Raw genomic sequence first — 12,536 nt, 5'->3', positions numbered from 1 at the left:
TGAAGAGAATATCTACAGACAGCACACCTGCCCCCTATGATTACACAGTAGAAGACCTGAGTAATTCCCCAGACCAAACTGTCCCTGGTTAAGGACTGCACATGCATGCTTCCTTCATGGTATAAGGCAACATCCTCAGAGGCAGAGACCCAGATTTAAAAGGAAATGCCCAGAGGAAGTGCGTGATCACTCCCTGCACACTCAACACAAGGGACTGTACAATCTCCCCTCCCATCAATTCAATTCAGGAAACAAACAGAAAGCAGAGAAGAAAGGAGAAACTGGGCTCAGGAACACTGTACCCTGAGTACACCATATTTGAGTCTGGAACCCTTTTTGGAATTTCATCACAAATGCAACTTTCCTGAGTGAAAAGCTGGGCTCCAAGACAGCATGTTATTTTGACACACAGTATTGGATCAGCGTGTTCCACGATCCAAAAGCAGTCATTTCCAAAAGGAAGGGTTCCATTGTCCCTGTGTGATCAGAGTCCAAGGAAGCTTCCACTCAACCCAACTCCATCCCCAAGCAGATGAGCCATTGGGGATGAGAGGTGAACTGGCTTTAAAGAGAGCACTCTCTGAACCCACTACATTCCTCGCTCAAACAATCATGTGAGTGTAGAGAAAAAGAATGGGGACAATGCAAAAAATCCTTCTTCTACCAACTTCCCATCACTATTTTCTTGAGGACTCCCGCTTGTTTTCCCCCACATTTTAAAAGGATGTTCTCATAGATTTTCATTAAAAAAGATTTATTTAACACACAATTAAATTTAAACCTAAGAATAAATCATAATACAGGCTTGGATCCAGTAAACTGGCTGAAGATTCTGAAAGATGGGGAAAGAAGTATAGCAAAAATCTACATCAGTCCCTTCAGATCTCCAGAAAACTGAAACCTGGTGTCTTAAGACCTGCACGGACAACTATGTGGGTCAGAAGATCTTCACAAAGAACGAAAGGACAACACTGCTTCTCCCTTCTGTCATCAGAGCTGAGCTTGTGAAGATGAGGTGATTTAGCGCTAACGGGCTAACTCTGATCTTGTTTTACTATTTGTTTTTTAAACAAGAACTTACTGAAAGCATCAGATGTTCTAAATCCCGTCTAAGAGGAAGAGGTGGCTCATTCCCCATCTGTATGCTCATGTGGATCATGCGAGCGTCTTCGTCAGCCCTGTTACGCAACTGTTTCACCTACAGTTTTTTAAAAGGTTTTTAATTAAGAATGAAACAAACAATTCTCTTAACCACTTTTGACTCATCCTCATTATCATGCACATGGTGCTAGTCTAAATGGGTTGAATTAGAGAAAGAATCCTATTACCTTAAGGTTTGGTTTTGCTACATTGCATGAAAGTAGTGGAGAAGGTTCAATGAGGAGTGCCAACTACAATGCTCACACACTAATGCTCACACACATTATTCAGCTCACACAGCTTCAGAAAGGCATTATTCAGCATATATTTATATGCCATTGAAATCAGACGGACTTATATATTTACAAATTCTAACTGGATAGTATCCTACATTTCCCTCAAAATTACCATCTGATAGGAACATAGTGAACGTTATATTCATTTCCTTTAAAAATGCTTTATTCCAAAATTATGCAAAAAAGACTTAAAAAGAAACACACAGAAACCAAAACAAACAAACAAACCCCAAACTGGGAACATGAAACAGAACATACCATTTGCCTCCAGATACACTCTACAAAGCATGTTATTTAGTCTTAATAAATATACCACTTACTTTCATTGGCATGAGAGCAAGAAAGCCTGTAATAAGATCATGGATTCTGCGTATGTAAAATTCATCCTGGTAAAAGTTTTCAGCTCTCACCACAGATTCAGTAAGAAACAGAAAAACATTATCTGCAATCGCTAATTCTGCCATTGCTTCATCAGCCTCAGTGAATTCTGCAAATGCTAGAGAGATGAAGAGTGAAGATAAAAGACAGTCTTATTGAAGTTCCTAACTGAAGTAGGGTTCAACAAAAGCCTCCTTGATGTTACAATCACAAGCAAAGGAATGCAGGTGAAAAATGATACATTCTGGCAACTTAATCTGCTTTTAAATCCAATGTACCTGTTGCATCAGAGAGCTGTGAAATTCCACGCAATGCAAGTGCCCAGGCTAATCTAACAGTTGCTTGAAGTCCTGGTAGCTTCCAAGGCTGAGATTCCTGAAGGCGTGTGTGGATTGCAGCTATGTATTGTCTGTCTGTCAACAGTGGCAACTGGTGCATCAGCTCTAAGTGTAGAAGAAGGTAGTTTCTTTCATGGATAACAGAACAGGTAGCCTTGCAAATACAAAAACATCTCCCACATGCTTTATTTGTACTATTTCAGACTTTTTAGTGAAAAAGTTCACATTACTAAATACTTAAACCAAGGTATTGGTTTGTACGAGTATTCTTTCAGCAAAGTTTGAGCACAATTCAGAGAAAGATAAGCCTAAAGCTTACTTTGAATCAATGGGATTCAGGTGTTCAATTAAACTCTTAAGCATACTTAAATTCCTCCAGACAATATTCCCGTTTTGAGTAATTTCCACAGAAGAGTACATTCCAATTCTTCCTCTCTCTCATACCTGCATGCATGTGCATGCCCATACATGCATAGTCCAAATCCTATTAGCTTTTAAGAACTGTGACCACTCTGAAGCTTACAAAGTCTGAGGATGAATGGAAGAAATTGATTGGGACTGGAGAGCTTTCCCCAATCCCAATCAAACACACAACCTGTTTAAGTAGTGAATTGGGAAGAGTCCCTAAAAACTTATAAAGCCCTGGAATGGCAGGGTTGCAGGTGAAAATAGGTTTGGAAAATACATATTCAACCCTAATTTCCCTTCCTCCTACTCTGCATCATTCAGATTCAGCAATCAGTGCTACAAGGCAGTTAAGCTATAGATTTCTGAGGTGAGCAAGAGCCCTAAATCTCAGCAAACTCATATTTGCACAAAAATAATAATAATCCCAAACATTCTTCTCCCCATAGTTCCCCACAGGCTCCCAATTTGGTCAACAGTAATGTTTTGCCAGCTATTCTGTGGGGTGGAGGCAGCATGGTACAGCCCGATTTCATCAGATATCAGAGCTAAGCAGGATTGGCACTTAAAAGGGAAATTGCCAATGAAGACTCTGCAGGGGAAAGCAATGGCAAACCACCTCAGTTTCTTACTCGCCTTGAAAACCCTTTGCTGATGTCACAGTAAGTCAGTTGAAACTTGATGGCACTTTACACACATATGCATACATAGAGATATTCTGCCTTAATTTAATGCTTTGTTGTGAACCGCCCTGAGCCCCTTGGGGGAAGGCGACATATAAATTGAATGAATGAATGAATGAATGAACATAAACAAGTTCTGATTACACCTTTAACCAAAGAGTAATTACCAGTTCTAAATCTTTGTTCAAGAGTATCTTTCTGTATCACATGAAATGGACCGAGAAATAGTTTTACCTTCACGATACTCAGTGCCCTGCTCTAGGCAGCCGACATCAAAGCAGTAGAGAAGAGCCACAAGAAGGGCTAAGTTCACACTGTCTAATGAGCCATCAGCTTCCACAGTCATTTTCTCTAAGTAAGTAATAAGGATTAAAGTATCGTCCCTGCTCAGTGGTGATTGACAAGTCCAAACAAACAGGCTCTCTGCCAACGACTGCCGACACTCCTTGATGAGATCAGCAACCTAGAAGAAATACCAAGTATATAATGATTATACTCTACCTTCAAAAAAATGCAAATACTGATCACTTAAATTCTCAATTTAAGGAACAGATCTGCTATACTGTGACCAGTTCTGTAAGTGAAGAACTTTAAATTCTGATAATAGCAAGGTCTTAATTTAATATTGTTGTTGTTATTGTTTATATTTGATTTATATCCACCCTCCCCTTGCCAAAGCAAGACTCAGGGCGATTTACAAAAAAATGAAAACAATCTTGAGTAATAACATTGACCAAAATATACAGTCCCAGCAAGAATAACAACTAACGCTGCTTTGCCACATAAAACCTAGCAGGGTTAATATTGACACTCTCTGATTTAACACCTGTACATTATAAAGCTATGTTAACATGGGCATTGTTCACATAGCCTATAAACAATGGAAAAATAATGAAAATTCTGAAAAGTTTATTAATGACAGATAATGGAAGTAAACATAATTACTTAAAATATGTGCTTCCTGTATAAAAAGGAAGACTCCTAAACATTTCTCATAGTAATATAACAGTAAGGAGCAGAAATCTTTGCAAACAGATATGTGCTAATCAGAGACATGTAATGACTAATATACTGAATGAAATTTGCTGCTTCACTGTGAAATGAATGGCTATGAATCTTAGTAATGAATCAAGAGAGTGCTCTGCTTTTCAAGCAACAAAACTTCTGATGCTTCCTTAAGAGGCAGAATCTCTCTTACCTCTCTGCGGTGTTTCTCACTGCCAAGCCCCCGCTCTCTTTGTAATTTTTCAAACTCCGTATTCAGATCAATTTGAGACACCAAGGTTAGAATTTTGTGGGTCAGACCCTGCTCCATCAACTCATCTGTAAAATGTGTTGTTATGGATACCAGCTCAGGACTGGAAAGGAAAGACATAATATTGACACAGCTGGTTCTATTTGAGAGCATACTGGAGCTTCTAAAGTTTTCTAGAAAGTCAGAAATAAAATGGATAGCCATGTTATTGGACATCAGAGAATACAAAAGAAATGGAACATTCAGCGCTAGTAACTGGCCCTACCTCCCCAGCTAAACAAGTCCTCTGGAGATGAGCTGTCACCAGTTAATGGATTTGGGAAGACATCTTTTCTCTAACCATCAAATGGGTCCAAGACTATAATCTGATAGTAACTCTGCATATGTCAGATATACTCATTTAGCTACTAATGTCTCTTTGCTCACAACTGGAACTGAAGCAAGGACTTAGGCATAGAGAGAAACAGGCTGGTGATTCCCTGGAGCATATGAGCATCATGTTTTTAGCAATAAGAAAAATAATAATAATTTCCTCAAGTACATCAGAAGCAGAAACTGGTCAGCAGCAAAGTGAAAGGTCCCTTGGATGACAGGGATGTAAGTTTGCCAGAGGAAGACAAGGAGTCTGCAGACAAACTGAATGCATTCATTACATTAGATTTCACTGCTGAAAATACAGGACAGTTATCCATGCCAAAGCAACTGATTTCAAAGTATATGTCAGAAGACTCAAATGAAACAGAGATGACGAAACATGATGTTCTAGTGCTGTTGGACAAATTAAAACAAAATCATGGGTCCAAGAGACAAAAGTTGAACTCAAATGAGAAACTGATTTTTAACAAAAAATATGCAATGTCACTAATAGCAACTTTCTATCCAAAGAACTAGAAGATACTAAAGGTAACAAAAAAAATCCAAAATATCCAAAACCAATTACACACCAGTTAGTCAAACATCTCCTCTAGGAAAACTGGTACAAACTGTTATGAAAGTATTAAGAATGTACAGAAGTCCTGTAGAGGAAAAATGAGCAGGCTTTTGTAATGGGAAGTCCTTTCTCACCAGTCTTCTGCATGCATGGAACATGCATAGATCTTGAAGACTTCAATGAACTAAGGGTTTAACACTGCTTAAAGTAACACTATCAAAAAAGATCCACAGAGGGAGGAGCAGTATTTACATCTCAAACAGCCAGATTCATATGACACTTAAATGAGTGTCCAACATTTGGAGTTATTCCCTATAAGTGTTTTGTTTTGAAGCAATGTTCAGATTTTCAAAGCCTCAGAAGTCAAGAAGGTAATGGGATACTTTACATACAAAAAAAGAAGGGACATTTGTCAGAAATAACACATAACACATCCCAACCCCAACGCCCCGCGCATAAAAACTCAGTGAGAATTTTTTCTGCAAAAAGTAAAAAATAAGTGGAGAATTTTGTCATGCTTCTAACATAAATCAATCAGCCTTTAAGTAATCTAACTTCAACACAGAAACTCTGTGTTTTTAACAACTTTTATCTGTATATTTTCAAATGCTACTGCTCAAAAAATAGACAGACCTGAGCTCCAGTGTCCACGTTCTGCCTCGCCGAGACTGGATAAGTGTTCGCAAAGAATTTGCAATACATCTTTTTCCATCCCAGTATAAGAGAACAGCTACTAAGCCCCTCGTTAGCCCAGGAAAATACGGCTGCTGGTGCTCTCCTGAAAAAATGAAAAACAGTTCTCTCAACTGCTCGAGAAGTCTGATTTTTTAACAGTTATCAGTTTTTATATATACAATCTTTTTCTCCCCTTCAGTCCCTGTCACAACTACAATCTCTATCAGCTCTGCCAGCAATGACTGAAGACATCCAAATCTCACTCCCAGAGGCATACCAAGAGAAAATGGTGCCCGGAGACAACTAGGTCTCCAGGTGCCTTCCCAGGGGCATGGCTCAGGGGCGTAGCCCTGCCCCCAAGCCATCCCCCCTTATGGGCTTCCTAGAGCCTAGCTGTAGCTCTCCCCACAGCCTGGGGAGGGAGCACTTCCTGGCCTCCACCAAGCCTCCCCCCTGCCATGACTGAAAGGCGTGCGTCCGGGGACATGGGTATCCCCATGTCCCTAGACTGGTACACCTCTGCCCGCTCCAGACATCTGAAAAGAGATGTATGACCACTAAACCCAAAATTGTTTAGTTCAGAATCATCTATAATCATTTACTTCCATAGCAGATGGTAGTAATCAGTGTATCCCAAACTAAAAGTACTGAAAACAGAATATTTTCCATCCAACTTGATGTGCAGACCCTCTCAAGGTAGTAGCCTAATACCTTGCAAAAGACTAGTTGCATATGCAATACAATGCAAGTGTGTATTATTATTATTTTATTATTTATTAGATTTTTATACCGCCCTATCCCCGAGGGGCTCCGGGCGGTGTACAACAATAAACATAATATAACATAAAATGGCTAAATCTTTAAAAATAGCGATAAAACAGTAAAAGCTAGATCTCATAAATACAATATAAAAATACTAGCATAAAAATAAAGGGCGTCCAGCAGCTCCATATTCAAAATCCTCTTCCCAAGAGGGAGGAATGGCAGGTCCCGTTGAATGACAAACGGCCCAGATGCAGAGGGCCATGAAAGGGGGGGGAAGGGGGAACCATCAGCAGCCGGTTCCTCCAAAGGCTCACACTCCCTCCCCCCAATTATCCTGACACATACTTGAAACTATCTCAGGCTGAGGAGTGATTGTCTTGCTTAATCAGCTAAGAATGTATCTGTGTTTGTAGAATTTAAGCTTTTTTTGTGGTATAAGAATGTAGGAAGCTACTGTAGAGGAGTCACTTCATTAGTCCATCCAGGCAAGTACAGTCCACTCTGACTGGCAGCAGTTCTTTGTTTCAAGCTTTGTTTGTCCTAGTCATGCTCCCTGACATCTTTTAACCAGAACTAAGAAACCTCTAAATAATAAACTTTGTGCTCTTCCACTGAGCTGTTATACACCCTGTACCTAACTACATACAATTTTGGGTTTAGTTGTCATTCTTCTATTTTCAGATGTTTGGAGTAAGATGGCTTTTGGGATGTTTCTGGTTAACCAAGAGAAGATTTGCATTGCCACCTATGACAGATTGCAGTTAGAGGAGTTTCTCTGGATAACCAAATAGAGTTACTACTGCATAGAAGAACACAAGTGTAATTAAGCCTTGAAGTTCAACACATGTTGAATGCAAGTAACAATTATTTCTCAAAAAATAGTTTCCCAAAAACCTGCTTCGTTCAAGTCATCAGGCACAATATCTCTTATCCTTTACGTTTTTAAGAAATTAATTTGCTAAATAATTAATACACAAGCAGAATATAAAAGAAATTAAGATAGCCTGCATACAGTACAGGATCCCATTACCAGCCAGTAGGAGTTCCACAGCTGCCAGTTCGCCAATATCAAAAAGATTGCTGAGAATAAAGGCCTCTCTGATGAGCTGCTCTGGTAATAGCCTAGTTCCTTGTTGGCCTTGGATAGCAACTCCTTCAGTACTTGCTTTCTGAATCTTTTCATGCTGTTGAGCATTCTTTGGCTGCAAAACAATCAGATAAAAAGTGCAAATTTGTCATAAAGTGATAAGTTGTAATACCCTTAGACTTCTTACCATTGTAACCACTGTCTATGATTCAATTCAATTACAGGAGTCTAACAAATTTAATACACCACAAACTTCTTGTGATGTAGAAAAGGGTCAAACAATCTGTAGGCATTTATTTACACAGTTATTGCATGTTCAACTTCTTTAAAATAAGATAAATTAACTCCATTTAAAAAAAACATGTCTTATGATAAGCTGCAAAAAAAGATACGGTTTTTAAAAATTTTGGGTTTTACTAATAAACCCTTCTTTAGTCTGTGAATTACTTTTAGCCCATCAATTGAGTTAAATGTTTGGCAACAGAAGAAATCTGCTAATAAGCTTCTACTCTTCAAAATTAACACAGGGGATAGTGACTAGTGGAAGTTACTCGTTATAAAAATAACAGATTTTGTAAATCGCTCTGCATCCTTGGACTCTCTATCAACCACCTCTTTTCGTATGCTCTACCGCGACAACTTCATTCCCTCTGTGATACACCTCTGAAGATGCTAGTCACAGATGCAGGCGAAACATTAGGAACAAGATTTACCAGACCATGGCCACACAGCCAGGAAAACCCACAACAACCATTGGCATAATACTTTTTTATTATTATAAACTTATTTCTTTGTGATCCTCACTGTTACTACATAAGACAAAACACAGAGATATCAACAGTACTAAAGTGACCCCACCCTGTCTCCAAAGATAGGAAATATGTTCTTTTTACCGGATTTCTGAAGAGTGATATAAAATCAGGTTTGTGTTTCTTTAAAACCTGGTCAAGAAGGTGAATCGCTTCTGGCTGTCTTTTCCAGATTGCATTAACCACAGTCTGCCAAAGGTCTTTGTAGGGCCCCCATAAACTAGCAACTGAAAGAAAAACCACACACAATATTTTTACAACTGGAGGTTATCATGACAAAGTTGTTTCATGCTGAATGGACTAAAGTCAACAGAATCCTCAGTAGCCAAGTAGCAAGTCTTGGTATTAGGGATAGTTATACTATAGCACCATTACCAAGCTTCTAAGAAAGCTTGGTGGACAGTCTCTTTATAAATAGTCATGCACCAAATTGGATTCACGATTATTTTTGCTTTGTGTGTTATCTTTATGCAACCTGGAATAGTTCATACATCAGAACATGCAAGTACAATCGAGGGAAGATACTTGTGCACTAATGATCACATACACACACCAACAATACTCTCATTTATTGGTAAAGTCTGTATTCATTTCTGTGATCTGCATCAATCTGAAAGGAAGGGAAAATGGTAGCATGTATTCATGCAAAAACAGGCAAAGATTCCAGGTTGCTTCCCATTGTAGCATATTTTAAAACAAAGCAATTATGCGTCCAGTAATATATACAATGACTTCACACATAAGTATTTCAGCATAAACTTATGAAAGTTTAGTTCCTACCTAGAAGTACTTCCCACAAAAGAAATAACATATGAAGTATGTCTCACTAAAGTTAAAAGAACAAGTTTATATCAAGAAAGAAAAGGTATACATAGCATTTAAACAGAAGTGAGGACTCCTATTAGGGTAAGCAGTGACATATTAGACCAGTGACACTCAGATAGTCTATCGATACACAGAATGCAAGAAAAGATTCAAAGAATCTCTGGCAAAAGGCTGTATAATACATCAGCAAACGTTTCACTGACTGACAGATGATCCAGAAATGGATGATGTGAGACTCATGTAAGATATATGGTGCTAAGGAAAATGAAATAAACAAAGTAGTTGAAATTGGACTGATTTACACAGAGGTTGTACTGCACCAAAAGCACAGCAGTTAACCTTTGAGCATACTTCTGTAGTCACAAATGGATTTTAAAAGATGTTCAGGACATGCCTATCACCATTATCATCACCATGAATGCAATAAAATTCAGCACTCACCAAGATAGGGATTTCTGCAAAATTAGTAGTATTAAAGCAGTTCAACTAAGTCATACGAAAAATAAAAAGTACTAGAGGTGGTTTTACTTTGTTTTTGGTGTGTGGGCTTTTATGCTTCAATTTTTAAAAAATGGACAGAGAAAACTTTCTCCAGCTGCCATCCAAAAAAATGGAGGAACTCACCGGAAGTGATGGGCAACAGATTCAGGTCGAGCAAAAGGAGCTACTGCTTTCCTCAACTAGCAATCCAGTTTGGAATTCACAGTCAAGTATGTAGTAGTGGCGAAGACTGTGGATGACTCTGAAAGGCAGAGTCATGGTGGATTGGTTACTAGCTGTGGTGAGTAAAGGGAACCTCCTCATTCACAAGTAGCAAATCTATGAATACCAGTTTTAAGAGACAATATCAGGAGAAGGCCTTAGACGCTAACGCGCTGTCTCTCGGGGCCGCAAGGCACCTGGAGGGATGCTGTATGCAACAGGCCTCTTCGCAAGACGGGCCGCTGATCTCCAGTGGGGCTCTTTTTGCACTAAGGAACTAATCGGTTAGAAGCGCCTTTCGCTCCTCGTGGGCATGGAAAAGGGTTGCGGCGCACACGGGCGCACTGTCTTTTGCAACGTAAGGACAGCGGAAACCAACATGGCCACAAAACCCCAACAGTCCAGAAGAAAGGCAGCAGCTACGCTAGCCGCCCGCTATAACTCCCGCCCGGGTTGGTCCTACCTGAAATTACCGCCAACGGCTCCGCCATGTTGAAAACTCCGTTACCATCCCAAAGCCAGGCCCCGAAATAGTTGAAGGTGACTGCAGTAATGCCCGAATTTAAAAAAAACCCGGCTTTTTTCTTACTCAGCTGCGGGATTTTAGGATCACGTCTGTCTTGTTGTCTGCAGACCACACTTGCGGATCGCTGGTCAATTAACTGGATGTGATGGACGTCCGGAGTACAGGCACGGGCAAACGGACAGGGCAAAAGAGGCGAGGACCCGAAGCAATGGTTTCTGGGAATTGTAGTTCCAATGGCCTTCACGCCGGCAAGGCGGGAAAAATTGTACGAAGGACGGTTGTATGAAGCGACTGCTGGTTGTTTGTTCAAGCCGGTTATTAAAGAGACCGCCTAAGTCAGGGACAGAAAACACTCACAGAGTGGCGTTTTTTCCTTGGTGGTGCCGAAGTTTCATATTTATTTGTATGACTCTCAGCCAAAATGCTTACAGGCCCACAAAACAATGCTGTTATTTTGGGAATATTATCTTGTACCAGTAGTCCAAGGAGCAAAGCAGGCCCTCTGCAAATAAAGTGTTTCAACACAACGCTGGGACTCCCTAAATATATTTAACAATAGTCTTGTTCACAGGTTATAGGGGATGCATATGCAATGCTCCCTTCATTGTTCTTCACACACGTGTTGAGAAATTCTCCTGGTACAGTTGTAGGAACTATTAGATTGGAAGAGGAAATGGCCAGGGTGTAAGTGTCAGTGTCTAGAGGGGACAAACACAATGACGTCTGAAGTGAGAGTTGTCATGTACATATTGTTGATATAATCATGTTTTGAACAAACAGGTGTACTATCAAGGAAAGCGGGGAGGATGTGACATGCTGCTTACCACGACTCTGCTGTTCTGCCCTGCTACAGGCTCTGTTGAGTCATACCAGGGTCCACTGATGCTTTAACTAGCTGCAGACAGACCCTTTGCTCAATAAGAGATAAGGGGTCCCACCCTGCAGCTGGCCCGGGATGTGGTCAATTCTGACACCAGAATTCAGACAATTGTGTGGTGGCAAAATGTAACCAATCCGGTATTTGCAAAGTTAAATTGCGTGCTTGAAAGACTGTATAAAAAGGTGTCTTTGAAAAGTGTTCTTTGGACGTTTTGGGGCTGACTACAGCACACTGTCCTGCTATTATTGCAATAAAAGCTTATCTGGTTCTTTGAATCCATCTATGCGTCTCTGTGTAAATGGGAGACATTTGGAATTTCCCAACACATATACAGCCGAATAAGTTATACAAACCCCACATTTATCTAGGTGCCGGTCTCCGGTTTCACCGGTGAAGTGAATACATGCTGATTCTTTCTGACAAATCCTTGTACACCCAGGCAGCAAATGCGTTCGCTATAGCATGTGAACAAGGTCACTGTGAACTAACCGCAAGAGGGAGGCGGCAACGGCCTGATAAGAACTGATGATGCTCCAGGAACAGAACAGCCACAGGAAAAAAAAAAAAGGATTGGGACACCTTAGTTTGTATGGCTTCCCGAAAACATATAAAATCCTATAGGGGAAGGAGTGGAGAGACTGTTAGAGTGTGGCCCCCTCTTGCTGTCCCTCTTGCTGTCAGATTCCTCTGGGGCTCCCAGGAGATCCTGTAGACGAGCAAACTCACCTATTTCGTGGCTTTAATAATCTTGCAGAGAGCAACTCTGCTCGCATTAACAGAGAATGAGCATCCTGGGCGGTAAAGACCGCCGGAGGAGGAGGAAGATAGCGTGACTTCCGCA

General features: G+C 40.3%; 1 protein-coding gene across 1 annotated transcript in view; it reads right to left on the bottom strand.

Annotated features, from left to right (window-relative positions):
• Window positions 1-12,499, bottom strand: part of NUP205 (nucleoporin 205) — a 44,703-nt gene extending 32,204 nt beyond the window's left edge. Inside the window, exons 1-10 of the mRNA XM_048500639.1 lie at window positions 12,422-12,499; window positions 10,753-11,146; window positions 8,847-8,989; window positions 7,897-8,068; window positions 6,060-6,204; window positions 4,439-4,598; window positions 3,475-3,703; window positions 2,093-2,257; window positions 1,757-1,932; window positions 1,082-1,198 (exon numbers count right to left, since the gene is read on the bottom strand). Of these exons, the coding sequence (XP_048356596.1) occupies window positions 1,082-1,198; window positions 1,757-1,932; window positions 2,093-2,257; window positions 3,475-3,703; window positions 4,439-4,598; window positions 6,060-6,204; window positions 7,897-8,068; window positions 8,847-8,989; window positions 10,753-10,780 (1,335 nt within the window). The 5' untranslated portion in view covers window positions 10,781-11,146; window positions 12,422-12,499. The remainder of the gene's footprint in view (window positions 1-1,081; window positions 1,199-1,756; window positions 1,933-2,092; window positions 2,258-3,474; window positions 3,704-4,438; window positions 4,599-6,059; window positions 6,205-7,896; window positions 8,069-8,846; window positions 8,990-10,752; window positions 11,147-12,421) is intronic.
• Between the last annotated feature and the right edge of the window lie 37 nt (window positions 12,500-12,536).

Source organism: Sphaerodactylus townsendi, linkage group LG06, assembly GCF_021028975.2.
Source record: "Sphaerodactylus townsendi isolate TG3544 linkage group LG06, MPM_Stown_v2.3, whole genome shotgun sequence".
Classification (NCBI taxonomy): Eukaryota; Metazoa; Chordata; class Lepidosauria; order Squamata; family Sphaerodactylidae; genus Sphaerodactylus; species Sphaerodactylus townsendi.
This window is presented reverse-complemented; position numbering and strand designations above follow the sequence as displayed.